The sequence below is a fragment of the Pogona vitticeps genome, chromosome 2 (genome assembly GCF_051106095.1).
Source record: "Pogona vitticeps strain Pit_001003342236 chromosome 2, PviZW2.1, whole genome shotgun sequence".
NCBI lineage: Eukaryota > Metazoa > Chordata > Lepidosauria > Squamata > Agamidae > Pogona > Pogona vitticeps.
This window is the reverse complement of record NC_135784.1, coordinates 210,682,399-210,709,782: the sequence shown is the minus strand read 5'-3', so window position 1 is coordinate 210,709,782 and position 27,384 is coordinate 210,682,399. Positions and strand designations below refer to the sequence as shown.

General features: G+C 43.1%; 1 protein-coding gene across 1 annotated transcript; it reads left to right on the top strand.

The window, feature by feature from the left end:
• On the top strand, nucleotides 1-27,384 carry SMC2 (structural maintenance of chromosomes 2). Its single transcript, XM_020791140.3, has 25 exons — nucleotides 1-138; nucleotides 4,054-4,265; nucleotides 6,184-6,333; nucleotides 6,526-6,648; nucleotides 6,961-6,999; nucleotides 7,102-7,212; nucleotides 7,508-7,552; nucleotides 9,418-9,651; nucleotides 10,525-10,674; nucleotides 12,665-12,898; nucleotides 13,632-13,791; nucleotides 14,276-14,393; nucleotides 14,682-14,820; nucleotides 15,249-15,368; nucleotides 15,689-15,893; nucleotides 16,435-16,570; nucleotides 17,289-17,413; nucleotides 18,826-19,019; nucleotides 20,997-21,140; nucleotides 21,579-21,773; nucleotides 23,141-23,341; nucleotides 24,150-24,266; nucleotides 24,529-24,689; nucleotides 25,549-25,696; nucleotides 26,603-27,384. Exons 2-25 carry the CDS (start codon nucleotides 4,098-4,100, stop codon nucleotides 26,792-26,794), a joined length of 3,609 nt encoding a protein of 1,202 aa, XP_020646799.3. The 5' UTR covers nucleotides 1-138; nucleotides 4,054-4,097; the 3' UTR covers nucleotides 26,795-27,384.

The window sequence follows — 27,384 nt, the reverse complement described above, 5'->3', positions numbered from 1 at the left end:
ACACTTCTTTCCTTTCTCCGGAGGATCTGTTCTCTGTGAGCAAGAAAGTCTTTTTACAGTTGCTGGTGAACATTTCTGCTCTCTGAACAACGCCCTGTTTTATTTAGGCAGGTTTTCCTCCTGCAGACCTACACGGGGGTAAGTCCTGTTGATTTCAGTGGGATTTAGTTTTCATTAAGCCTGTCTTATTTTCCAAACATTTTGGGTTCATTTTTCTTCAGGTAGTGAAAGTACAGCCCGCTAGACAATTAACTGCATTTGAAACATTGCCCCTAGTCTCAGAAAAATATCCAGTGGAGTTGGTCTCAAAATTGTATGAAATACCAAATGCATCCTCTACTGTGGCTGTAAACTCGCTCTCAGAATGGTTTGGGAAAGTGATTTGAGGATGGCTGTATCTGATATAAAAGGATAGGATCTGCGAAATGAGATGACTTTCAGACCAATCTCCAAAGTTAAGGAGCATTCAAAGTTAAGCCGCCTAGAGTGGTTGTAATTGACCAGATAGGTGGGATATAAATAGAATAAATAAATAAAAATTCTATTAAGCTTTCTACAGGTGGTATCTTACACCAGTCTATTTAAAGCTATATCAATAATGAATTCAGTTCAACCTGCTGATGAAATGTGAGAATATCAGTACTGTACTGTATATACTTTCATATGTGGTGGACCTGTCCTCCAATACAGTTGTTGTGGCCCAGATATTTTCTGGAATTAATCACAGGGCAAAAAATCATAATGCTGCTGGATCTAGCTCCTCTATCCTTATGTATTTTCAGACAATAACAAACAGTTAATTCATTAAAAATTGATAGTGATTTTCTGTATGGCAGTGCATTTGGAAATTGCCACAAACCAGAAGGAAACTTGTAAATTACCTTTGTGTGCACGGAGAAACGGAGTATGGTATATTGCCCTGATGGAAAAGTTAACACACCAGTTCAAATTACTTAAACAATCATACTCCCAGGATGGTTTTTCCAACACATGGTTTCCTTCTAATTTTTTTAATGTTAATTAGAATGACAAGTCTTATTTTCTGCCAACCGTCAATATCAATATTTGGTACAGTATTCTAACCTGATGCAGACTACAATGGAGTGAAGATACTATATCAGATTATGCATATTTATTGAAAGACCTGTACTATTATTTTGTTGTTAACATGTTCTTTCAATAAAGACCCCCCCCCCCCCAATAAATATGCCTAGGACTCAGTGGCTTACATTTTCTTGGGCTGGAATCCATTGCCAAATGCTATTTTTTGTGTTGTTATGGGTGCCAGTCTAGCACTTTTGCATTTATTTTGAACAAATGCTTTAAGTTTATATATTGTTTTAAAAAAAAGTCTTACAGTCTATATAGTCTGTTAGCCCCTGTTGCCAGGTCAGATGTCTTAAGCATGTAAGTGGTGCCTCGCATAGCGAGGTTAATTGGTTCCAAAAAAAACATCGCTATGGGAAAATATCGTTAAGTGAAACGTGTTTTCCCATAGAGATGCATTGAAAACCGGATAATCCGTTCCAATAGGAACGGATTATCCGGTTTTCTCCCTCACTATCGGGCGCAGCCCTTTGGGAGAAGCCTCGGGGGAGGGGGGGAAGACGGCATCGGCTCCTGCCTTCTCCCCCACCACCTGGCTTCTCCCAAAGGGCTGCCCCGACTGTGCTTCCAGCAGCAGAAGAGGTGCCCGGTGGAGGAGAAGGCAGGAGCTGATCTGTCATTTCTCCTCCACCGGGCACCTCCTCCGCTGCTGCAAGCAACTTCGGGGCAGCCCTTTGGGAGGAGCCGGGCTGTGGAGAAGAAAGGGAGAAGCCCATCCGATCTCCCCTCCCAACCATCGGGAGCAGCGGGAGAAGCTGCCCGGCATGGAGGGGGGGGAGATCGGATGGGCTTCTGCCTTTCTTCTCCACAGCCCGGCTTCCCCCAAAGGACTGCCCCGAAGTTGCTTGCAGCAGCGGAAGAGGTGCCCGGTGGAGGAGAAATGACAGATCAGCTCCTGCCTTCTCCTCCACCGGGCACCTCTTCCGCTGCTGGAAGCACAGTCGGCCATGCCTCCCACCCTTCTCAAGCCGCAGGAGGTGGGTGGTGGGTGGGAGGCATAGCCGGACTCCTTGGCAGGCACCGCGGCTCGGATCCGATCCGAGCCGTGGTGCCTGCCGAGGAGTCCGGCCATGCCTCCCACCCTTCTCAAGCCGCAGGAGGTGGGGGGTGGGGGTGGGAGGCATGGCCGGACTCCTTGGCAGGCACCGTGGCTTGGATCAGTCTGATCTGACCATGCAAGGGGAACCGGCTGGGGGCCGGATCAAAGCTCCTACCGCCGCTGCCGCCGCTTGGATCCGGCCCCCGGCCGGTTCCCCTTGCTTGGTCTGATCTGACCAAGCAAGGGGAACCGGCCGGGGGGGCGAATCCAAGCGGCGGCGGCGGTAGGGGCTTTGATCCGGCCCCCGGCCGGTTCCCCTTGCACGGTCGGATCAGACCATGCAAGGTGAACCGGCCGGGGGCCGTATCCAAGCAGCGGCGGCGGCGGTAGGAGCTTAGATCCGGCCCCCAGCCGGATCCAAGCTCCTACCGCCGCCGCCGCTGCTTGGATTCTCCCCCCGGCCGGCTTTCCCTTCCATGGTCGGACTCTCTGGAGTCCAGCCATGGATGGGGTAACCGGCCGGGGGGAGAATCCAAGCTCCTACCGCTGCCGCCGCCGCTTGGATCCGGCCCCCGGCCGGTTCCCCTTGCACGGTCGGATCCGACCATGCAAGGGGAACCGGCCGGGGGGCGGTTCCAAGCGGCGGTGGGGCTTGGATCCACCTCCCGGCCGGTTACCCCATTCATGGCCGGACTCCTGAGAGTCCGACCATGGAAGGGGAACCGGCCGGGGGGCAGATCCTAGCCCCGGATGCCTGATAGGCATCCGGACCACTGTCGCCGCAGCTTGGATCTGCGTTGCTGCTGGCTACCCCATCCATGGTCGGACTCCTGAGAGTCCGACCATGGCGGGGGTAGCCGGCCGCGGGGCGGATACAAGCGGCGGCGGCGGGGGTCCGGATGCCTTTTAGGCATCCGAAGGGGAATCCCAGCGGTGGCCTCGGAAGGACCCTTCGGAAGGGTCCTTCCGAGGCTACCGCCGGCATTTTCCCCCAGCTGAGCAGCGGGGCTCCCGCTCAGCTAGGGGGAAATGCCCCCTCCGAAGGGGAATCCCGGCGGTGGCCTTGGAACGACCCTTCGGAAGGGTCCTTCCGAGGCTACCACCGGCATTTTCCCCCAGCTGAGCAGCGGGAGCGGTCCTTTGGAGGCTCCCGCCACTCAGCTGGGGGAAAATGGGGCCCATGGGGAAAACATCGCAAAGCGATTTTTCCCCATAGGCAACATCGCAAAGCGATGGCAAAAGAGATTGCTTTTTTGCCATCGCTATGCGAATTCATCGTTAACCGGGGCACTCGTTAAACGAGGCACCACTGTATTCCAGAAAGGAAGCTCAGTAGAGTTCAATGGGATTTATATCTAAAAAGTAATTTATAGTTGCTCTGAAATGTGGTCAACTGAAGACGAAGACATATGTGATATGTAAAAACAACAGCAGCTTTGTAACATTGCCATGCAAGCTGCACTTGAAGTGCATTCTAGTGGAAGAACAAAACAAAACAAATCAGAACCTGTAGTCATGTCAAGGAACAAGTGGGCAAAACTATTTACAATGTGAAAAAGTAACATCAGTATCTCAAATTGAATCTGGAAACAAACCACAACGTATGCTTTCTCTACCATATATTCGTTGCCATTAAGGTCCATTCTGGAAATAACATTTCAAATGTCAAATTCATTGGGACTCAAGATGTTACTGATTTTCTTTCTGTTGCTGTCTGGAACATTCGTATGCATGACTACTGTAAAGTACTGTATGTGTTAGTGAGTTTGATGGAATTAACTCTCAGATGATCAATTGCAGCATTTGTCGTGCCTGTCATTTGCTCAATTCTTCCCAGTTGCTTTTAAAATATATATATACATGTTTTGTATGCCACAGAATGACAAGCTGAACATATTATTTCATAGGTTGGAAGTCAGTTTGGTTGGAATCTCCAGGAGGACCAATTAAAATGTACATCAAGTCTATTGTCCTTGAGGGGTTCAAGTCTTATGCTCAAAGGACAGAGGTTAATGATTTTGACCCATTGTTCAATGCTATTACTGGCTTAAATGGAAGTGGCAAGTCCAACATACTGGACTCCATCTGTTTCTTACTGGGGATCACTAATCTGTCACAGGTGAGTATGTTTCTCATCTGTTACCAGGATTATTTCCTCCTCCTAGACCATGTCTTTTTTCATGTTTCACTGTATAGTGTTCTACAACTACCAGAGAACCTTTGCTATTCTTTTGGTTAGGAATGATTGGAATCAAGCTAATGTGTAATTATTACAGCATAAAATGATCGGTCCATGGATAGCACCAAGGGTTAGGCATGAGAGGAAACTTGGAAGTCCCATCTTTACCCAAATTCTTTGGGCTGTTTCTGGTTAACCTAAGTGTCTATTTCCATTTAGTAAAAACTAAACAAATTATCTATTTTCTCTGTTGATGTAGTAATAATTACAATGAAGATGTAGATACATATACAGTAGTATGTTCTGCAAAGAAAGAAACATAAAGGATTCACTCCTTAATCCGTCTTCACTTGATTTGGACTAGCAGAACCAAAAAAATAGATTTTGTAAAGATGTGTAGCTATGATTGCCAAGTGAACTGAGTCAGTGCCACCAAGATAAGAAGTGACAGGTGATGTACTGTTTTAACACTTATAAAACCTTGTCCTTAATGTCTAGAATCCTTTTCATTACAGCATATATGACAAAAGTACAGTGGCATCAATTGTAGCAGCAAATTGACAGCAAAGATGCTCATATTCCTCTTCGTGTGATTTGGCACATGACAAGGAATATGCATAGGGACTTGTTAATTAATGGCAGTTCATGTCATTGTACTTACAGTGGACCCTCTACTTACGGAATTATTTATTTTATTTATTTACAATATTTTTTTTAGCCGCACCATTGCCAGTGCAATTAATCCGTATTGGAACGGTGGTTGCAAGTCGAAAAGTCTGTAGGTTGAATCTCCATTGACCTACAATGCATTGAAAACCGATTAATCCCATAACTGGCAGTTTTTATTCTATGTATAGAAGTGGTCTTAACCGACCAGATAGGTGGGATATAAATAAAATAAAATAAATATTTTTGTTCCATTTTGGCTTTTTTCTGGTCTGTAAGTCGATCCTCCGACTGTAAGTCGAATCTAAATTTTGCGGCCAGAGGAGTCTGTAACTCGAAAAGTCTGTAAATCGAGGGTCCACTGTACACAATTGCATGAATAACCAGTAGGATTCAAGCCTACTTGGTTATTTTGTTTTCCTATGTCATTATGGTTGTATTGGCTAAAAATAATGGGTGTTGCAGTCCAACAGAGTGGCCGCCTAGAGTGGTCTTAATTGATTAGATAGGTGGGATATAAATAAATAAATAAACAAACAAACAAACAAACAAACAAACACAGCCAGATGGTACCAGGATAGAGAAGGCTTGCCTGTTCATCTTTGTTTGCAGTTATTACAATGCAGCTGCTTTGTGGATTGAACCCTTTACCTCTGCACAAACAAAAACTGAATTCTTATAAAATAGGACTATGTTGCAGGGAAAAGTCATGGACCCCCTAATAGTTAGAGCACTGATCTGAATTTCAAAGAACACCCTTCTGTGAAAGCATGGTAACACCCTTGCTGGACATTTTAGACTGGTAAGGAATAAGCTAGGCTATAGCACTTCTGCCAAGCACCTACTTTCATATTTGTTGCAAGGATGTAGAAAAAAAGATTGTATTGACATCATGTGAAACGACCTTTGGCCTTGCAACGCTAAGCTACTTTAGAGAAAATCTTTTGAGCTGTTCAAATGCTTCCCGCAAATTGTAACATGAGACTAAACAGTTTCAAAAAAATATTTTTTATTGTCTCCCATCCCAAATATGTATTGTATTCCACTAACAAAACACCTGATTAAATGTGCGTAGCACCATTTCATTTTCAATACAAAGTACAGACGAAGTTAATTCTGGATGCAGCACTGCAGCCTAAACCTACCCACCTGTTTGTCTTGTTGATTTCAGTTACTTCTTTCATATTTTCAGGTGCGAGCTTCCAACTTGCAAGATCTTGTTTACAAAAATGGCCAGGCGGGAATTACGAAAGCCACAGTATCGATCACCTTTGATAATTTTGACAAGAAACAGAGCCCGCTAGGATTCGAAAATCATGATGAGATTACAGTAACAAGACAAGTGAGTGCCATCTTAGATTCTAGATGTGTCTGTATGTATTATATCCAGAGAATTTTGCAAATAGAAGCATTAAAAAAGTGTATTGTAAACTGTTGTATATTGAAATGCATATATTTGATATTGCTTATTGAACAGTATAACACCAAGAGAAATGTTTTGGTCCATAATAATTTTTGTTTCTTTCCTCTTAAGGTGGTGATTGGAGGTAGAAACAAGTATCTTATCAATGGAGTGAATGCAAACAATACTAGAGTACAGGATCTCTTCTGCTCTATTGGATTGAATGTCAATAACCCTCACTTTCTTATTATGCAGGTAAAATAATGCTAATATGCTTATTTATTTTTCTTTACATTTTACAATAAGCACACTTAAATGTGGTCTCTATTCTTCTGTTCTCGTCTCCTTTTACTGTTATTTTAGTTATTTTAGACTGTCAGTCATTCAGTTAGGCTGCAGTGCTAGGAATGCCTACCATTTGCTAGTTATCATTCAATAGCTCGAAAGCTTCTTGAGTGCAAGGTATGAAAAGCCACTCTGTATAGGGGGTACTGTCTAAATATAAAAAAATGGGACTTGAAAAATGTGTAAAATAACAAATGACTGCTGATTTTGTTTCTGCATTAGGGACGGATAACCAAGGTCCTCAATATGAAGCCTCCAGAGGTGAGAATCATTTGTCTGTTTCATGCTGCTTTTGCTGCTTCTTTGTTTTAAAAAGGAACAATTTAAACTGAGATTGTTATATGCTTATTGTTTTTATCACAGATTTTGGCCATGATTGAGGAAGCAGCCGGCACAAGAATGTATGAGTGCAAGAAAATAGCTGCCCAGAAAACCATAGAGAAAAAAGAAGCAAAACTGAAAGAAATTTGCACGGTATTAATGTTTCCTAATTAATGGATTCCATATTATTGACATCAAAAATAAGATGGCAGAGAGTGAAGTAGGTTTGAGAGGTTAAAAAGGATAAAATATACTTTGACACTAGTTTGGCATACCTCTCTTCCTCTTAAAAATGTAGTCATTCCTAGTTTTGTTCAACATTTTAATACTGTATAAGTTTTATTTTCATTAACATCACTCACACTTGTGTACTGTGCTTAAAATATGATGGAAACTGTTGAAAAGTTGAAAATTAAGTCCATTCTGTTTTTCCCCCCTACCCCCACAGATTTTGGAGGAAGAAATCACTCCCACTTTGCAGAAGTTGAAAGAGGTAATTCTGATTCGAAATAAAAAAGTATTATACTGCCTAGAATCCTGTTGGGATTTTACTCCAGAGCAGCTGAAATTGCATAAGCCTTAGTGGCAAATTAACAAGGTGCCAGTGATGTGCCTCCTCGTGTGACTGGCATGTGCAACCAGCACTTTCTTAATTAGTTGTGATTTGCCAACACAGTTTATGCAATCTCTATAGGATTCTGGCCACCACAATCCTATGGCTGTTTATGCATGAGTAAACTTCACTACGTTTGGAGTTCAGCGAGTGCAGGTTTGGAGTAGACATTTGTTTCAAAAGTTGATGTGAATTTATGCTTGTAGGAGTTCTGACTGCCTGACAGATGCGTTTGAATATTTTGGGCATGGCTAAGTTTCAACAGTTGCTATATTAAATTTTTCTAAGAGGGTCAAGCAGTCCATGGACACAGTTTTGTGTGTATCTTTGCTTGGAGAGTGGGCAATGAAGTGAAGCTTAAGCCCTTTGGACTGGAATTGCAAGAATCTCCCAGTCAGTATGATCCATAACTTTCCCAGATTCTTTAGTGGAGTAGATGAATTAGAGCAGTGGTTCTCAAACCTGGGTCCCCAAATGTTCTTGGACTGCAACTCCCAGAAGCCCTTGCCAGCACAATTAGTGCTGAAGGCTTTTGGGAGCTGCAGTTCAAGAACGTCTGGAGACCCAAGCTAGGGAATCACTGCATTTGAGAATAGAATTGTTTAAAGAAAGCTGGAGAGGAGACGGTCACTGAATGCTGCAAAGCGAGGTGTGCAGGACCTTGGAGTGAAGCAAACCTTCTGCTTACGTTATAGCCTACACACACAAAAATGGTGCAAGTTTGGTGTGACTTTCTTCTTTAGATAGTTAATGATATAATCCACTTTGGAATCCACTTATTTATTTAGAATATGTGTGTCTTATGTGGCATCAAGTCATTTCCAAGTTATGGTGACCCTAATAGGATTGTTAAACAACGTTCCCTCTAATTTTCAGTCCTGCTGGGTGGAGCTCTGCCCTTCGCATGTGCGACTCCCCCCTCCCGGCAGGCTGGGAACAATCGTTGTGGGTGTGCAGAAGAGGAGCCTTGCGCAGAGGGGGGCAGAGTCACACAAGCGCACACCTAGAGGGAAACTCACATTTAAGGAATGGTTTTATCCCGACCCCCTTGTGAATTTCCAAGGCCAAACGGAGATTTGAACCCAGGTCTCCTGAGTCCTCATCCATCACTCTCTCCAATATATCACATTGGCTCTCAGCCTATTTATATCCCATACTAGATCAAAAGATCTTGGGGTGAGTCACAATGAGAAGTAATTTTAAATGTATCATAGAATTTAAAAGTTTGAAATTGTGTATGCATAACTGAACACAACTTACTCAGACCAAATCCTTAATTCAGAGGTTTTGGGACAGAGCCATGTTCTAGCTGGACACCAAACAGAGGCTGCTATTGGCACTAACAGTATGCAGCTGTCTTCTGACATGGACTGTGTATAATTTTGCATTTTAATGTACAGAGTAGTTTCTGGTGTTTGGAGATGACCCACAGTATCACTGGGTCATATTTTTCGAGTCTAGTAATTTGATTGGATAACTTTAGGGAATGCACTAACCTTTTTCAGTGCTTTTGGCCACATGTTCTGTTCTTATTACACTGAGCAAAATCCAGCATTATATGAGCGAGTTTCTGCGTGTGGAGGGATATTTTTCCTTCCTCTCATCCTGCTTTGGCTCCTTTGTGGGATAGGGTTTAATATAATGTACTATTTTATCATAATTTGCAATGATGCTTTAGCAGCTTGCTGGTTTTGTTTGTTTTTTTGTTTTTTGTTTGTTTGTTTTGTTTTTGTTTTTTTGTCTAGGAACGGTCATCCTATTTGGAATACCAAAAAGTGATGCGGGAGATAGAACATCTGAGTCGTCTTTATGTTGCATATCAGTTTCGGTTAGCTGAAGAAACCAAAGCACGTTCAGCTGATGTACTGAAGGAGATGGAAGATAATATTTCTAAACTTCAAGAAGAGATAACTGGGAATGAGAATACAATGAAGGAACTTGGCAAAGAAATAGCAGAAATGGAAAAGAAAAGAGATCAAGTAAGACCCGATAAACTGTTCCTTGAAACATGTTAGGAATTCTGTCTCCTTGTTTACTGTACTATGTGTAGGATATGTAATATTGTGTTTTCCCCCCATATCACTTGAAAATGGCATTGTTATGATTTTGAATCATGATCGATGAGGAATATGTACCATAAGAGGGATTGGCTACAGAGTGACCAATCAGTCTGAGAAATAAATAAATAAAAATAGCTGAACTGAAAAACTACAGATAAGTAGCAGAGCTTTTTTAATTTGAGCCCCCTACGTTCAGTTGTGCCCTTTCTGTTTCACGGACCCTGAGCCTAAGGAAGACCTGAGCTGGACAGCTGAGTTTGGGACAGGGCACTCTTGAGATAAGAAACCACTTTGCAACATAGATTATTACAGAGAATGCTGCCCACAAAATATGTTCTAGGCTGACCCTGCCATAGGGTCAGAAACTTCATAAAGGTCCCAGTGGTTCCTAATCTTGTGCCCCAAGGTGTTCTTGGACTAAAACTCCCAGAAGCCTTCGCCAATAGCTATGCTGGCCAGGATTGCTGGGAGCTGTAGTCCAAGAACATCTGGAGACACAAGGTTGGGAAGCATTGCTCTAGTCTATGCCTCAGTTGTTACAGAATCCAAATGCTACTAGTAACAAATAAGAGGCCTTTTCCATTATCACAGTTTTTGGAGGGATCTGGAACTCTTTCCCAGGAAACACCTCTCAGATTCCCCAAGCACAGTTTATTACCTTCCCTTCCCTGTAAGCTTTCTGATAGGATGTCTCCTATCATGCAGTGTCATGTTTTAGGAAGAGGTGGGCAGGCTTTTTCAGGCATGCTTGCAGATGTGGAACCTTTTTTCTAAAGACTTTTGTGCCTGTAGGAATTTGGTGGTGTGCTTCATTCGCTTGAAGAAGCCCTTGCAGAAGTTCAGAGGACTGATACCAAAGTGCAAAGTACCCTTGATATCAAAAACCAAAATCTGCAGAGTGAAGAGAAAAAGCACAAAGAATTAGTAAAATGCATGGAAGAGGTGAGTCAGGAGGGTCCCGTGTCGAATTAGGGGCTCTTCTGTCATACTGTCGTATGTGCTTGTGCTATGCTTCCTTTCTGAAGTACTCGTAGTGTACAGTAGAGATGTACAGGTGGATGCACAGGTGGACATAACGAGGGTCCAGCCACATGGGGCCGGATGGTCCACTCATTGATCTGCCACAGGCACTGCGGAGCCTTCCAATGAGTCTGGAGATCGCATTCAGCTCACCACTCCTGACGGGAGGCGGGACGACAAGCCTTTTTGCTAGGTTGAAGAGTGGCTCGCAGATCACGATCTCTGGAGCCATTGGAAGGCTCCGGAGAGGTTGCCGCAGCGGTGGAATTGTGATTGGACCGTCTGGCTCCATGGGGCTGGACCCTCGTTATGTCCACCTACCCTCGTCTCTAGTGTACAGCATGTAGAATAATTTTGTGGAAGAAATACCTTGTCGCACTTTTAAAGGTAACAGTAGCAAGCAAAGCTGGCTTGGATTTTTTTCACAATTACAGGTGTATTATTGCTGCATGCTTCTGCAGCAATAGGTATTGTGCAGTATTGTGGCTCACTATCATTCACACTGGTTGAAAAACAGCCCTGACAATTGTTCTTTATTTGGGTGAGAAGTGGTTAACTGAATAAAAAAGGAGTCAGCTTCTGGGATTGTCCCTTGTGTGGTCTTGCTTTGTGAATGGTAGTGAGCACAAGAGGGTATCTCATAGACAAGTGTTTCCCAAAGTATGCGCCTCAATGCCCCTCGTCCCTCACAGCACCCCACGGCTCTCTGGTGCACAGCCAGGAAGCTGCAACACGGAAGCTGCTTTTTTTTCTTTCTTTCTTTTGCTGAGTTGTCATCGGCAGTGCTGTTGCTCTTCTTGCGGGCTCCAGCTCTTGGTTTTTCCTGCTTCTTTGTTTCCTGCTCTGCACAGCAGACCTTGCCACTCTTCCTGCTCCACTGTCGCTGCTTAGGGGAGCTGCAAGTGGACAAAAATTGGGAAGCACTGCTGTAGACCCTCTCGACTGTTGCCATTCGTGTTGTCAACATCCAGGCTGCCCATTGCCATGGAAAGCTTAGCATCCTTTTTTCTGGATGGCAAAACAGGCATGATGTTGTGTGGCAACATTGGGCCGTTTCCTGACTTTTTGAATCATGGACACAGAAGCACAATATCCCACATTCATAAGCCGGCGTGGTTTTTTTGTTTTGTTTTGTTTAATTTTTAAGAATTGAATTCTGTATGTATACAACTGGGACAGGGAACCTGTGTCACTTTGATGCTGTTGGACAGCAGCTCTTGCCAACTCTAGCTGCCAAAGCCACAAGTGAAGAATGAGAGAAACTACCATCCAGCAACCTCAAGAGAGCCTCATGTTCCCTTCCTTGATTTGCAGAACATGCCGTGGCGTGCGAGAGAAGGAACTATTTTTCTTTTTTGTGAGAGTCAACATCAGGCTTACTGATTTCTTACTGAAGTCTGTGGGCTACTTATTTGGAAATAATAATAACAACAGCAACAACCTTAGAACGGGAGAGCTGGAGGGACCCTAGAGATGGGCACACAATACAGAACACTAAGAACCCACAGCACTAAAGTAAATCCAACTGAGTTCAACAGGACTCGCTTCCTAAGGCTGCTTACTCTGCTGTGCATGCTTAAGTCTCGCTGGACCCTCTGGAACTTCCTTCTCAGCAGATAACCTTAAGAGTGCTCTGAAAGAGGGGTCCTGGCAACCACAAATTCTGGCTTGAATGCCAAGGCCCAGGAAGGGCACAAAGTAGAGTTTGTGGCTCTTTGGGTATAAGGTATAGTTAGAACTAGACTGCAAAGATTGCTTAGTACGGTTGCAGATTAAACTGTACAAGTATCATGAAGAATAGGTTGGCTGTTGTATTTCAATTAATTTAGCTCCTGTATTCACAGGCTGCTTACATTTGCAAAGTTACTCTTAAATTGACCAATTGATGTATAAACTTTTTTGGGGGGTGTAGGATTCTAAAGCTGTGGTCTCAAAGGAAAAAGAAGTCAAGGAGGTAACTGATGCTCTGAATGCTCTTCGAGAGGTCAGCAATGCAGACACAGAGGCTTTGGCTGCTGCCCAGCAGCATTTCAATGCTGTGTCGGCTGGCCTCTCCAGCAGTGAAGATGGGGAAGATGCTACTCTTGCTGGGCAGATGATGGCTTGCAAGAACGAGATAAGCAAAGCAGAAACAGAAGCTAAGCAAGTAAGGATCCCTGTTTGTGTATCTTGGGGGTGGGGAATCCTGTGCCATCTTAAAATCTAGCAAGTCTGTTGTAGCGTGAACATTTGTAGGATTTCAGCTAACAAAGGTAGGGATTTGCCAATAAAAGTATGCATAACAAAAAAAGAAGCATAATGGGAATATGTCGCTTCCTTGGTCACTATATTCCTCTGAACATTTATTGTAACGGAAGGGTGTTTTTTTTTCTGAAGACCAGCTCCTGCCTCCCCCTCTCTTTAATTCCTTAGAACAACTTTTCTTTGGTAATAGAAAATGTTAACGTTTACAGTGGAAATAGAGTAGTTTCATAAATGATGGGAAAGCATACAGTGTTATGACATCAGACAGTCCTAATTGGAATGCTGCTCCTCTGATGGTGTCGTTAAACAAGCTTTCGGATAAAAGATAAACCGTCTTTTATTTGTCTTTCATTTCAGGCCGGTATTTTGCTCGGTTTTATTATAATTATTTCTAACAGTGTAATGAAACAATTGCTTCTACGCAATAAAAATATTCTGTGCTTGATTTTTCTGCCACCATCCATGGTGCAGTGATATCCATGTCTACCTAGACATTAGTCTCATTTAATTCTGTAGCGTTAATCCCAGGGAAATGTAGTTAGGATGGCAGTTTCAATTACCTGTCAAGAGTCTGTATAGAGACAGGCCAGGTCTATACAAATCAGAGCCAGTATATCTTTGGGTGCTTCTTGCAGGCTCAGATGAAGTTGAAACATGCCCAACAAGAGCTCAAGGCCAAACAAGCGGAAGTGAAAAAAATGGACAGTGGCTACAAGAAAGACCAGGATTCCTTCGAGGCAGTCAAGAAGCAGAAAGAGAAACTAGAAAATGACATGAAGAAGCTCAATTATGAAGGTATCGAATATCCATAATGAGGAAAGGAACTTGTGAAGGTGTGAAATGTAAATGGAACGTGCCATAGGCTACGGAGAAAAAAGGCTGCTCCAAAATACATGTAAAATTTAAGCAGCAGGAGGGGTGGATTTATGCCTTTGGTACTGGTGAACCATATGGCTCAAGTTGGACCAAATGGGGTTGCTTCTAGAGAGGTCTCTCCCCCCCCCCACTTGGTCCACAAGTCACCACCGCACGAAAGAAAAATAAATTGTGTGTTATGTACACATGGCCAGGATGTAAATAACTGAAATTGTGTGGGACAGTTAACATAGGCTATAGGCTGTAAGTAGAGAGAGCCCCTAACTTGAAACCTAGCCATTGGTCACACACTTGCCTACATTTCCTTGCACTGGTTCTGCCCCAGCAGTGTATTTCTTCCGCTCTGAAACCTGTCAGGGATATTCACTGGGTTCTGATTTTATTTGCTTGCTACCTCTTGCAGATAAAAAAGAAGAAACCCTTTCTGAAAAACAAAGGGAGTTGTCCCGTGTGGTTAACCGCTTGAGGGAATCCTATGAAGTTTTAGTAACCAAATTCCCCAACCTGCGCTTCGAATACAGGTAAAGTTACAGAATAATCCGTTTGATTACAAATCGCATTCCCTGACCGGGCAGCAGCCATTTAATGGACATGGTGGTATGGTTGATAGGAATTATAGTCCAAGGCACTTGGATGATACCAAGTTGGGAGAGGCCACATTAGAATCTCCTTCTCTTGCATCAAAGAAGCTGAGAAGAAACATGGCCTAGGATAAGATTTCTGCACCTCAGTTCAGAAACGATGCATTCTTTCCAGATATTATTTGACACCAAATGGACTCTTGCTAACCAGTCTGAATTTATTTTAAGGAATCCGGAAAAAAACTGGAACCCAGATCACGTCAAGGGGCTGGTGGCCTCTCTGATTACTGTTAAAGATGTCTCCACGGCAACAGCACTAGAAGTAGTCGCAGGGGGTCGACTCTACAATGTGGTGGTGGATACAGAGGTATGGCGCTCTTAAGAGTAATTAAATGTGAAATGGCTGGTCGTGGAGGGCTTGTCCACTTTAGGTAGCAGCAAACCTGGAAGTCCTTATGCATAGGCTTGACACCAAGGTGAAGCCTTTCCCAGCTTGCAGCAGTGAACCTCTATGAGACATCTCTTTGAAAATGTCTTTTGCCTTCAGCCATTACATGTTTAGGTGTATACAAAAAAACATAGTCTAAGGTAAATAGCTAAAGCCACACCGACTTACCATGTTCCTTGCATACATTAGCCAGGTTAGAGTTAGTCCCTACAATTTAATCAATTTTAAGCTTTTGATCTCTCAGAAGGAATTTTTTGTTAATGCTCCAAACTATTGTCCATTTACAGCAGTGTTGAACTAAGTGGACCAATACATAAGAGACATACTTTTTTTTCTTCCTAAATTAGGTTACTGGCAAGAAACTGCTAGAGAAGGGAGAACTGAAGCGTCGCTATACTATTATTCCATTGAACAAGATTTCAGCACGTTGTGTTAGCAAAGAGGCCATCAAAGCAGCCAAAACCTTGGTATGTTTTCTTCTACCAGCTTGGAGGGCCCCAGGGTGTTGCAAGCAGGACAGGGGGTGGAATCCATACCTGCCTGGGTCCTTGAAGAGTCAATTGACTTTATTGGACCCTGCCTTCCACCAGCAACCTGGAAGGTGGGGAGAACGTCATGAGATGACTACCCTAACCTGAAGATATATCTTCATTTGGTATATCTATATTATAAGGTTTTAAAGAATGGGATGGAGGTGAGCGAATCGTTGGGCCTGACTCTTTCTGCTTGAGTTTAAGTTGTTTTTTTCTCTATGAGTGAGTCTGATGCTTTTTCTTTTGAATGTTAGGTTGGTGATAATAACGTCCACTTGGCCCTTAGTCTGGTGGGTTATGAATCGGAAGTGCAAAAGGCAATGGAATACATTTTTGGAAGCACAATGGTTTGTGATAACATGGACAATGCCAAGAAAGTTACCTTTGACAAAAGGATAATGACGAAAACAGTCACTCTTGGTGGAGACACCTTTGATCCTCAGGGCACACTGAGTGGAGGTAACCTCTTTCATTCCTTTTCTTTTGCACGCTTTGAGCAAAACCTAATAAACAGTCTTGGACTAGTCCAATCTAGGCCTGACCTACGGAAGTGAATGGCCGCTGTTTGTCACAGCTAACCAGAGCTGTATGTGTGAGCAATGTTTTACTTGGCCCTTTGTGTCTTTCTGTTGAAGAATATTATCTGCCTTTTTTATTATGACGGACTGGGCCCCCCCTCCTTCTGTCTGCTTACTAAAGACCATACTTCTGACCCCACCTTTCTGTTTATACCGTAAGAGCAGTTAGTGTCACACAGTGGGAATCCCTCTAGTTTGCTAGAAGCACGTATGTATTCCTAAAATGTGCATAAAGTAATAAGGTGGATATCTGACATAAACATCACCAATCTGTGAATTGATCTCAGTCAAAAGCCAGTCCTTCTCAAGTGATCCAGGTCACAGGGATGCTTGCTGAACAGCTGAATGTTGTTGAAGACTCTTAGCAATGAATTGATGTGCATTCCTGCAACTGCATCTTCCTCTCTTCTTTCATGAGCCAGGTGCACGACCACAATCGGCATCAGTTTTGTCGAAACTTCAAGAACTGAAAGATGTGCAGGAGGAATTAAAAGCGAAGGAAGCCGAGTCCCAACAGATAGAAAGGGAGCTAGCCAGTCTGCAGGGGACTGCTGAAAAGTATGTATGGACCGATCTGCATGGTGAATGAACAACAGAGAATCCGGAGGGAATTTCTGCCTCCCTTCTAACCTCACAGCCGGGTCATTCTCAGTGCATTGTGACTGCCGGATAGCTCAGTGGCTTAGATCTCTGGCTGCAGAGCCCAGAGGTTGGGAGTTAAATTCCCCAGTGTGCTTTCTTGAGCAGGGCTGGACTCGATGATCCATAGGGTCTCTTTGAGCTCTGCAGTTCAAAGATTATTATTATTTCATAATGTGTTGTTTCAAGGACAGCTGAGTATATTTTCCCTTTTTTTTATTATGACCCACCATCTAGATAGGAGTTAAAGTAATTGTTCCAAGTTCTGAGCTGAATCTTTCCTAGGTAATAATAACCACAGAAGCTCATGCCTCAATGCCTGTGTTTGTCTTCAAAGTATCCCATAATTGTTAGTTACTTTGTTTCAGTAGGGCTAATACGGCCACCCTTGGAAATGGAGATGAAGCAGAAATGACAAAGTTTAGGATGTTTATACTTGCTTGGTTCTGGAAGCTAGCTAAAAAAGCAATACATACAGCTGTGTAACATCTGTCCTTTCCAGATGCAAATATGACCCACATACATCTTGCTTTGGTTTTATAATACTGAATTAATAACACTAGTCCACTTAAAATTGTTTTAAAGGTGTAAAAATGGTTCAGATAAAAGGTATTTTTAAATTATGACATATCTTAAGGTATCGCCAGCTGAAGCAGCAATGGGAGATGAAGTCTGAAGAAGCTGAGCTGTTGCAGACAAAGTTGCAGCAAAGTGCGTATCACAAACAGCAGGAAGGCTTGGATGCCCTGGAAAGAACCATCGGTGAGAACAAAATGGTGAACACTATCCTTTTGAGTTGGGGGTCTCCAAGCTTGTTGGCAGGAGATAATTTTGGATTGTGATCTTTTAAAAATAACCATTTAAAGCAGTGATCCCTAACCTTTTTGGAACTGCGGACCAGTTGGGGGGCAGGGTCCTTGCGTGGGGAGGCGGGGGCACCCCCTGCACTTGTGGGTGGGCGTGGCACATTAATGGGGGGCATGACGTGCTCACAGATGGGTTTTTGTATCATATTTTATTTCTGTCAGTTCTGAAGAATTCTTGTAAATCTTCAGAAGATTTTTGAAAAGTGAATTCTATTTCTGAGCCACTTGTGACAGATGTACGCCACCTTCCCCTCATGTGATTGTCTGGAGATAATTGGCCATAGCTCTCATCATCCCTGGCCATTACTTTGTAATTGGGGGTGATGGGCTTTTTAGTCCAGAGTATTTGGAATGAGTCAACTCAGGGAAGGCTGATACGTAATAGTGAGGGAAGTGGGGTGAAAGAAATATAGGGCCATGCAATCAGAATAGTAACATCCTGCCAATAGGCATTGTAACACAGTAGTGCAATAAAAATGCATGGCTTTTGGATGTCCAGTGAAGGTCAGTAACATCAACCACTGACCACTGTACAGTTGTACCATCTGTACTGTGACTGTCACCGGTTGCCTTGCAACAGTAACTGTACTGGTCAAAATCCTACTCCCAGTCTATGTTGATTTAAGGGAAATTGCATAAATCCTGGCAGAAGATGGTGGTTCATCCGATGAAATATTAGTTGCATTCTTGGTCACATGCCTAAGAACGAGCCATATGATAGCAAATTGGTGCTCATTAATGACCCCTTGTTAATGAGCACCAATTTGCTATCAAGAATTCTGCAAGTTCCCATCCATAACTGTAAATCGGTGTTAGGTTTCTGACCACTACCTTAAAACCTCACTGGCAACATACAAAACTGTAGGTGCGAGGTAATCTCATTTGTTAAGGTTTTCCAGGGCCATGTCTCATGGAGGATATTGTCCCTCTTCTGGAACATGGTGTCTTCCAGATGTGTTGAATCTCAGTTTCCCAACCTGTCTGGCCAGTGGCTATGCTGGTTCGGGTGATAAGAGTTTTATTTAAACGTGTGTAATAACTTGAGCAAGTACATAAAACAGAATGAACAGTCATGAAGATGCAGTACAGAAGTATTGCTGAATACCTAATTAAATTAAAAATAATTTCAAAAATGTTGATGTTTATACTGGCTTGCTGTTTTTAAAAGGATAGAACGTTTAACCTTACATTTCATTATCTCTCCATGTTTCCAGAAGCAAAAGGCTTTGGTGGGAGTGGGGGAGGGTATTTTACTTAGAATTGCTATAGATTTTTTTTTTCTGGATTTGTTCATCTCTCCCTTTTCAGAGGAAAGCGAGGAGACTTTGAAGAAGACGAAAGAGGTACAAAAAAAGGCAGAGGAAAAACTCAAAGTGCTGGAAAAGAAAATGAAGAATGCTGAAGCAGAGAGAGAGAAAGAATTGAAAAATGCCCAACAGAAGTTAGATACAGCCAAGAAAAAGGCTAATGCTTCCAGCAAAAAGATGAAGGAAAAGGAACAGGTAAAAATGCCTTAGCCCTGTAATAGTGACAAAAATTAGTTAGAACTAGTAAAGGTTATTGAATGTTTATTGTATTCAAAATAAGGTCTTTTGGTGCTGAAATTAGTTGTTACCAAACTTAACCTTTTGAAACTTCTAAGGCTGACTGATGTCTGTGGCACCTACCTTTGTACTTTGGTACTTATGTAAACTTTCAAATACAGTATTTACCAGTCAAAGACCATGCAAACTTTCAGGCATTAAATTGTTTCTGTGCCTGTTCAGACTTCTCAGTAAATCCTGACTTTGAGTTAAGTGGCCTGTCCCCAGTTTCCTTACAGTGCCAGAGGAGATTAGAACCTGTTTCTGCTCTTGACTTTCCACAGCTTAATATCTGATCAGTGTGTTGAGTCTGGATAAATCTAAACAATGGTTTCTTTGAAGCAACCAAACTTTAAACCATAGTTTATGAAGCTGGTTCATTTCAGCAAAGCATTGTTTAGAAAGACCAGGACTTGGGTGCAGTGCTGATTTAAGGTTAATGGTAAATAAAGATGAAAGCTTTCGACCTCTTTGTCAGAAACTGGAGGGTGACAGAGGACGTGCAAAGCAGGCACAAGGCTTATTCGACTTTGGCTCATCATGATGTATACGCTAGGCCAACGGTGTTTAATTAGTATCTCTCGAATTTCTTGAAAGAGCTCAGAGGACAAAAACTCCAGGCAGTAGACAAGGCAGAAAAATAGTGGCTTGCCTCAAGCCATGCAGTGTGTCCCACATCTGTGTCCCAGGGTAGGTATTTGAACAGCCATCCTTCAAATCCAGTAATAGAAGCGTAACCCCATACTCCCGACAGGTGATAATGAATGTTCCACACTGTTCAGAACAAACAACTTTGATCTGCAGTGTCTTTTGCAATCCTGAACAAGGAAAGTGGTCCAGGCAGTGGTCAGAGTGGCTGGGCTTAGTGATCACAAATATGCTGAATTGGTTGTGGGTATTCTCTGAACTGGACTGTTTCTCATTGTCTGGCAGCCACTCGGATCTGTAAATAAAAATGAGATTTACATATCAGATGACGGGGACCTGTTAGTTGATCCAGCCTAGCTAAACAGGATTAAGAAAGCTTGCTTTTCTCACACTGTTACAATCTGCTGATGTTTAAAAGTGTATTGGGAGATCTGAGTTTCCTTAAAAGTTCCTTTGGGGCTCCTGGGTGTGAATATTAACAGTGGCAGGCAGATCTCCGAAAAAGAAGTGTGTTGCAGGTGTGTTATGACATGTGTGCTCCCTTTTTATTCTAGCGCATGCATATGCCATTTTTGTGGTGACTGGCTAGCCTCTCAGATGAACTGAGAGAATGTCTGAACTTTACTCTGAATTCTCTGCAATAAACCAGGATTACAGAGCCAGCACTCAGGAGCTAGCTCAGATAAGAAAATACGACATCTGCTCTGCTGACTCTCTCTGAGATCCTGGTGTCTGCCCTGTTCTCTGGCATGAAGAAGAATCCACATAGTGGATTTCGTACCCCAAACTGCATGATCAAAGCTTTGCTGGCCCATACAGTCCTTTTAGCCTCTTCCTTTCTGTCTGCTTCCCTGTCTTGCTAGATTACTACCACTTTTTGGATTGCTCTGTCTGCCCTTTTCCCTGCTCTTTTGGGTATTCTCAAAATTCTCTGACCTCCAGTTGTAGAACTCTTTTATACTAGATTAAAACCCAGTGGCTGAAATGCTGATTTTCAGTATAGTAAGCTGCAACTAAAGTAGGCCCACTGATCACTGGAGATTTGGTGAGTTGACTGTAAACTCCAGTGATTGAAATGGTCCTAGTATTGATTTACTATGCTAAGCTACAGGATTTTAGCCAGTGAAGTACTACCCCTTCAACTCAAGCCTCTGAAATACATCCTACCAAATTCATCTGGACTCCCTCCTAAGCAAGTGCACATATCATTGCAGCCTTAATAACTCTCATTTTTATTTGTTTGTTTAGGAGGTTGAAGCTTTGGTGTTGGAGCTAGAGGAGCTAAAAAGGGAACAGGCTTCTTATAAACAACAGATTGAGGCTGTGAATGAAGCTATTAAATCATTCCAAGAGCAAATTGAGGCTATATCCGCTGAGGTAGCAAAAAACAAGGTTAGTGTCTTCTCATCCTGACTTAGTATGAATGCCTCCTGCTTCTCCCCATCTCCCTCCTCTTGTATTAAGACTTTTTTGTCTGGGACCCTCCGTAGAACCGTCTTGGTTGGTTACTAACTTTTTTGGGAAGGGGAGAAAGGCGTCTGAGGCCAGGACCTTCCCCTTTGTGAAAATGCTTGTTCCCTGGTGCAAGATGGTCTGCCTCCCACCCTGGGCCTGAGCCTGCAACTTGAAAGGCCAGGATTTGCCTCTCGAGGACCAAAGGCCAGGATTTGCCTCTTGAGGACCTCTCCAGTCCACCTGCTGTCACTTTACCTCTGAATAGGTTTTTTCTGCTTAGACTTGAAAATCTTAGAGCCTCTCCCCTCTAAACCTCAGTTTGACGGCATTTGAGCATAGATCCCTTCCCCCCCCCCCCCAATTTTCCATTTTCAGGAATGTGTGAGGAACGCAGAAGAGAAACTTGCCAAGCAAAAAGCGGCCGTAATGGCCCAGGACAAAGCAATTAAAGCCAAATCTGCAGAGGTCGTAAAATATAAAGAACAAAACAACGAATCACAACTGAAGATTAAAGAGTTGGAGCACAACATCAGTAAACATAAGCGGGAGGCTTCTGATGCATCTGCAAAGGTACGCATCAATTATATTTGCTTCCTTGCCAAGTGAGTCAACAGCCTACTGGTCATGTTTCATTTAATGCAGAATTCCTCAAACGTAAGCACTGTTTTTACTACACCACCACCCTGCTCCCACCTTGGCACCACCAAATCAGCACAGAAATAAAACTGTGCCAAGACCTGATGAAAATGCCCTTTCTGCAACCGCTGCCTGGTTACCGGTATTCGTTAGAAGCTGATATAAATGCAAAAACTGTGGCTCATGCAGCTTAAAAGAAGTATGCAGAACAGCAGCTTGAAAGAATCAAACAAAAATATCCAGCTCTTTATGTTGAGGTTTCTTCAAGATGAAATGCAGTTTCAATAGGTAAAGGTAAAGGTTCCCCTTGACTATTTTTGTCCAGTCATGTTCGACCCTAGGGGGCGGTGCTCATCCCCGTTTCCAAGCCATAGAGCCAGCGTTTGTCCAAAGACAATCTTCCGTGGTCACATGGCCAGTGCGACTTAGACACAGAACGCTGTTACCTTCCCACCGAGGTGGTCCCTATTTATCTACTCACATTTGCATGCTTTCGAACCGCTGGGTTGGCGGGAGCTGGGACAAGCGACGAGCGCTCACTCCGTCGCGTGGATTCGATCTTACGACTGCTTGGTCTTCTGACCCTGCAGCACAGGCTTCTGCGGTTTAGCCCGCAGCGCCACCACGTCCCATTGAAACGGCAGTTTCAATACCGATGGTTAATTATGATGTGCCAATGGTATCCTGACTTTAAAAAAATTATAACCAGGGGTACATTTTTCAAAATGATGTTTAAATTAAGGGCCCACTTTTGTCTGCTCTCTATCTGTTGTATCTCCAAGCAGTGGTTCATGTTGCCCCCGAGGTCTTGTCCTCTTGTGGATGGGCCTCCCATTCTGTGCTGTAGTGAAACTCCACCGCTTGCTGCATGATATTGGTGTGTAGGGCATCTTGTTTGCATGGAACGTTCCACTGTCCATCCAGCCTCCCTGCTAAGAGCAGCAGAGAGTGATGGAGACATCCAACAAGGATCCTTGAATTCTTTCTCTGGTGCACACCTTATTTTTTTGGTCTGTATAAGGGTTCTCCAGGCAACCGGTGGGAAAGGCAATGGCAAGTTATCAAAAGTCCAGATGATTTTTGGCATTCTTTTAGTTGCCCAAGGATGTTGCAGCAGAAACATGCTGGTGTTTGAGATGTTAGATTATAGCTTTCTACTTCTTGCTGGTTTGAGGGCTCTGCAATGCTGTGCTCCAGCAGAAAGTTACTTTGCTAAGAGTTTCATAGGAATGTCTTTTGTGCAGGGACGTTCCTCTGCGAATGTCATCAACTCTTTTTCCCCACAACCTATGTGTTTTTAGGTAGCTAAGATGCTGAAAGACTATGAATGGATTGCGTCAGAGAAGCACCTTTTTGGCCAGCCAAACACAGCTTATGATTTCAAGACGAATAATCCCAAAGAAGCAGGCCAGAGGCTACAGAAGCTGCAAGAGAAGAAGGAGAAGCTGGGGAGAAATGTCAACATGAGAGCGATGAACATGCTTTCCGAAGCAGAAGAAAGAGTTAAGTTGCTCTTAATTTACCCTCCCTTTCCCCCATTCATTTCCTCACCTTTCTTCCAAGGAGTTAAAGGTAGCATCCATGGCTGTCTATCTTCCCACTTTATCCTCACAACAATCCCGTGAGGTAGTTTAGGGCGAAATGGACTAGCCCGAGTCAGCCAACAAGATTCATGGGTAAGGAAGTCCTTGGACAATGTGGTAGCCACACCGGCCCTTACCTGCTCTGGTGACTTTTTGTTTGCCTTAGACGTCAATTTAAGCAGGAAGGGCGGTCTGTGCTCCCAAGAAGAGCTCTTTGAACCCTTCCGAAGAATCTTTCACCAAGGAGAAGACAGTCAAGTCTCCACTGATGAGCAGGAGTTAATATGCTAGACATTGTTTGTAAGCTTTAGAATTCCATTTCCAAGATCTCCAACCGTATCTAGTTGACTGAAGTGTTTTAGGTGCCTGCTCTCTCAGAATCCATGTGGTGTGAAAAAAGCTAACTGGATGGAATTGAGGGCGGGGAGGGCGGAGGCATACTTGCCAAGGTAGATCCTCTGTGTCCACACACCACGTCCACCAGTTCCATCAAGAAAGGTAGCCACCTGGGCCTTGACTAGGATATGCTTTTCTCCTCTCTTTTTGTTCTCCAATTCCAGATGTTTCTTTAGGGCTGCTGAGTTGGTTCCTGTTTCCTTGGTACCAAATAAAAAGCTGCAGACACCATGAAGTGTTAAACTTGCTCGCTTACAAACACCTCCCTAGTTAATGTGCTTTGGTGAGATTATGTTGTTATTGTTATTGTTTCCAATCCTTTCTCTTGCAGTACAATGACTTGATGAAAAAGAAAAGGATTGTTGAAAATGATAAGTCTAAAATTCTTGCCACTATTGTGGAGCTTGACCAAAAGAAAAACGAAGCTTTAAATGTAGCTTGGCAAAAGGTATGTCTCCTTACCTCTGGGACATTCTTTCCTTTGTGCTTTTTATCTGCATAAACTCATGAACACACTACATTTCACCAGCCTTTCATGCCTTATTAGCCATTTACTGGTTCCCTTAAATTCTGGCAGACATCTCCCACCAAAGTCAGGTGTTTGAAAAGACTGTGTATCAAAACAGAGCTCACACACAGCTCATGTCAACCTTACGTATGTTTTACTCAAAAGGGGTCCCAGAAATGTGACAGAGTTTTCAATTTCCTAGGTAAACAAAGACTTTGGATCTATTTTTTCCACCCTTTTGCCGGGAGCCAATGCTATGCTGTCTCCTCCTGAAGGGCAAAGTGTCCTGGATGGTCTGGAATTCAAAGTGGCCTTGGGAAACACCTGGAAGGAAAACCTAACTGAATTAAGTGGAGGCCAAAGGTTAGTGCATTTTTGGTGGGACAGCAGAGATTGGAGATTTTTTGCTTTTGGTCTTTGTGGTAATGTCTGTTGCGTTGTGGTCTAGCTGCCCATGAACAGATTTCAGGAATCATGTGGCATATGTGTACAGCGAATTTGATTTTGGGAAGAAAACTACAGGTATACTTTGGAAGAGACAGGGATGGTAGTCTACAGCATGTGTTTCTCTTTTAGCAAGGAACCCTTTTAAAAGATGGCAGTCATTAGCTTTGGAATTAGATGATTGTTATCACCATTGATACCTGGGACGTGGTGGTGCTGTGGGTTAAACCGTAAAAGCCTCTGGGCTGCAAGGTTGAAAGATCAGCAATTCGAATCCACGCAACAGAGTGAGCTCCCGTTGCTTGTCCCAGCGCCTGCCAACCTAGCAGTTTGAAAGCATGTAAAAATGTGAGTAGATAAATAGGTACCACCTCGGTGGAAAGATAACAGCGTTCCGTGTCAAGTCGCGCTAGCTAAGTGACTGTGGAAACTGTCTATGGACTAACGCTGGCTCTATGGCTTAGAAACTGGGATGAGCACCGCACCATAGAGTCCGACACGACTGGACAATTTGTCAATGGGAACCTTTACTTTATCACCATTGAAATCCATTCAGGGCCCAAGCTAGTCTCATGTGTATCCAAGAGGGTTTATTTGACAGTTGCAACTTTAAAAAAGTTAACAGGGATCAGTTTGACAATGTAATGTAAAATTTGGAATGATCAAGAAATGATGTTTCTGTCCCAGAAACCCAGACCATTTGAACCACTTTCAGCTAATTCTTAAAAGCAGGACAGTTAACATACTCTCGTTGACATTTCATGATCTGACTTTTTAGGTCCCTCGTAGCTTTGTCTTTGATCTTAGCCATGCTTCTCTTCAAGCCTGCTCCAATTTACATCCTGGATGAGGTAGATGCAGCACTTGATCTCTCACACACCCAGAATATTGGACAGATGCTTCGCACTCATTTCAGACATTCCCAGGTAAGAACAGTAAGTCACTGAAGGAGGCTTGGAAGTGGTTCTGTCTGTGCCCCTTGCCCTTCTTCTTAAAGTAGTAGATAGTGGAATGGGCAAGAAATATACTCCATCCAAAGGGAAGTGCTGCTCTCCAAGTCTCCAGCCATCTTTGAGCTGTTCTGGGCTGAGAGGAGAGAAAGAACCTTATCCCCCAGTTCTATAAAACTTTCTCTTGCCATGCTACATAACACCTGAGGTCTTGGCTTTGGGACACTATCTATGTATTGGTTCCTGGGGATCGGGATTTCAGCTTTTTAGGACTCTCCCTCTCAGAATCCACAGAGAACCACCCCCACCCAGACACAATTCAGGACATGGAGCCCAAAACCAAGCAGCCCTTCTAGACTTCGTGCTCTCTCCAGACTGCTTCTGTTCTGAATAGCAAAGAAGCTGCCGCCGTGCACTGTGGGAGTCACAAAGCTTAGTGGGACTTGCAAAGGTTCATAGGAGGGGTAGTTCTGTGGGAAGTGGCTTCTATACATCCTAGTCTTCCTTTACAAGTCTTGAATCACCTCAGGACTCCCACAATGCACTGGGGCAGTTTGCTTGCTACACTGTGGCCAAAATCCTAGCTGTTGCATGCTTGAACATACCTAGATAATGTACTCAGTTGTGTACCTATGTGCACAATGATCAGCAAAACCAGTTGCGCAATTTTCGTTAGTCGTGTGATCAATTAGGATTCCAGCCTGCTCTTCTTTCATTGTTTCAAAATGGACAAGCAGATTAAAAAAATGTTTCAGAAACCCACATCATGTATTTATTTCCAAAAGAGAACTGCAATTAGGAAATTCAGTCAGAGACTTCACTTCAAAACATGGAGGATAAAGCCTTCGAAATGTTTGAAATTCTGTTTTTTTCTGTTCCTAGTTCATTGTGGTATCACTAAAGGATGGTATGTTCAATAATGCAAACGTCCTATACAAGACCAAGTTTGTGGATGGTGTTTCTACTGTTGCACGTTACACTCAAGCTCAGAATGGAAACAGTGGGACTTCCCAGCAAAAAGCTGATAAAACCAAAACGAAAGAGAAGAGACAAAGAGGAGAAGTTGATGTTTGAAGAGTTTTTTTACAACCACAGCAGACCATGTGATTTTTTTCCCTTTAAAAGTAGAGACTATTATATATTCTCGTGTATATAGGACTGTTGATATATTCCATGTGTTATAATTTTCTGTCTCTCATATGAAATCTGGGCTAGCGATGTTCGCTTCATCTGTTAAAACTTCTGGATCTTGTTCAATTTTATGTATGAAGTGTTTTCAGATTTCTTTCCTTGAACAGCTACCAGAATAAGGGAGCTGAGAATACAGTAAAATCAACACAATAAAGACAGCAACATATGGTTGTTTTTAAGATAGATCAAAAATATGTTGGATTCAAAGGCATATGCATGTGTCTTCTTACAATTCTCTCACAACTGACGGGGATGGATTTTTTTTCAGCAATGTCAAATTTACTTACTGCTTTTAAAGCTAAAGCCAACAAATGGTTTGGAATTCAGCTTTGGTTTTATAGTCATTTTGTCATACTTTTCAAGCAAGTATGGAATATTTAAGTTTAAATTATGCCTGGCAGAGGGTAAGCAAAAGTCTTCCCCCTCTGCAGGGGGAGATTTTTTTAATAATTAAAGACTTTCTCTTACCATCA

What these genes read in the sequence shown, in the direction of transcription:
- SMC2 (XM_020791140.3), top strand. Translation starts at nt 4,098, where the DNA reads ATGTACATCAAGTCTATTGTCCTTGAGGGGTTCAAGTCTTATGCTCAA. An exon ending in CTTTGCAGAAGTTGAAAGAG is followed by an intron (nt 7,553 to 9,417) that starts GTAATTCTGATT and finishes TTTTTTGTCTAG; the next exon opens with GAACGGTCATCCTATTTGGA. An exon ending in TGCCCTGGAAAGAACCATCG is followed by an intron (nt 17,414 to 18,825) that starts GTGAGAACAAAA and finishes CTCCCTTTTCAG; the next exon opens with AGGAAAGCGAGGAGACTTTG.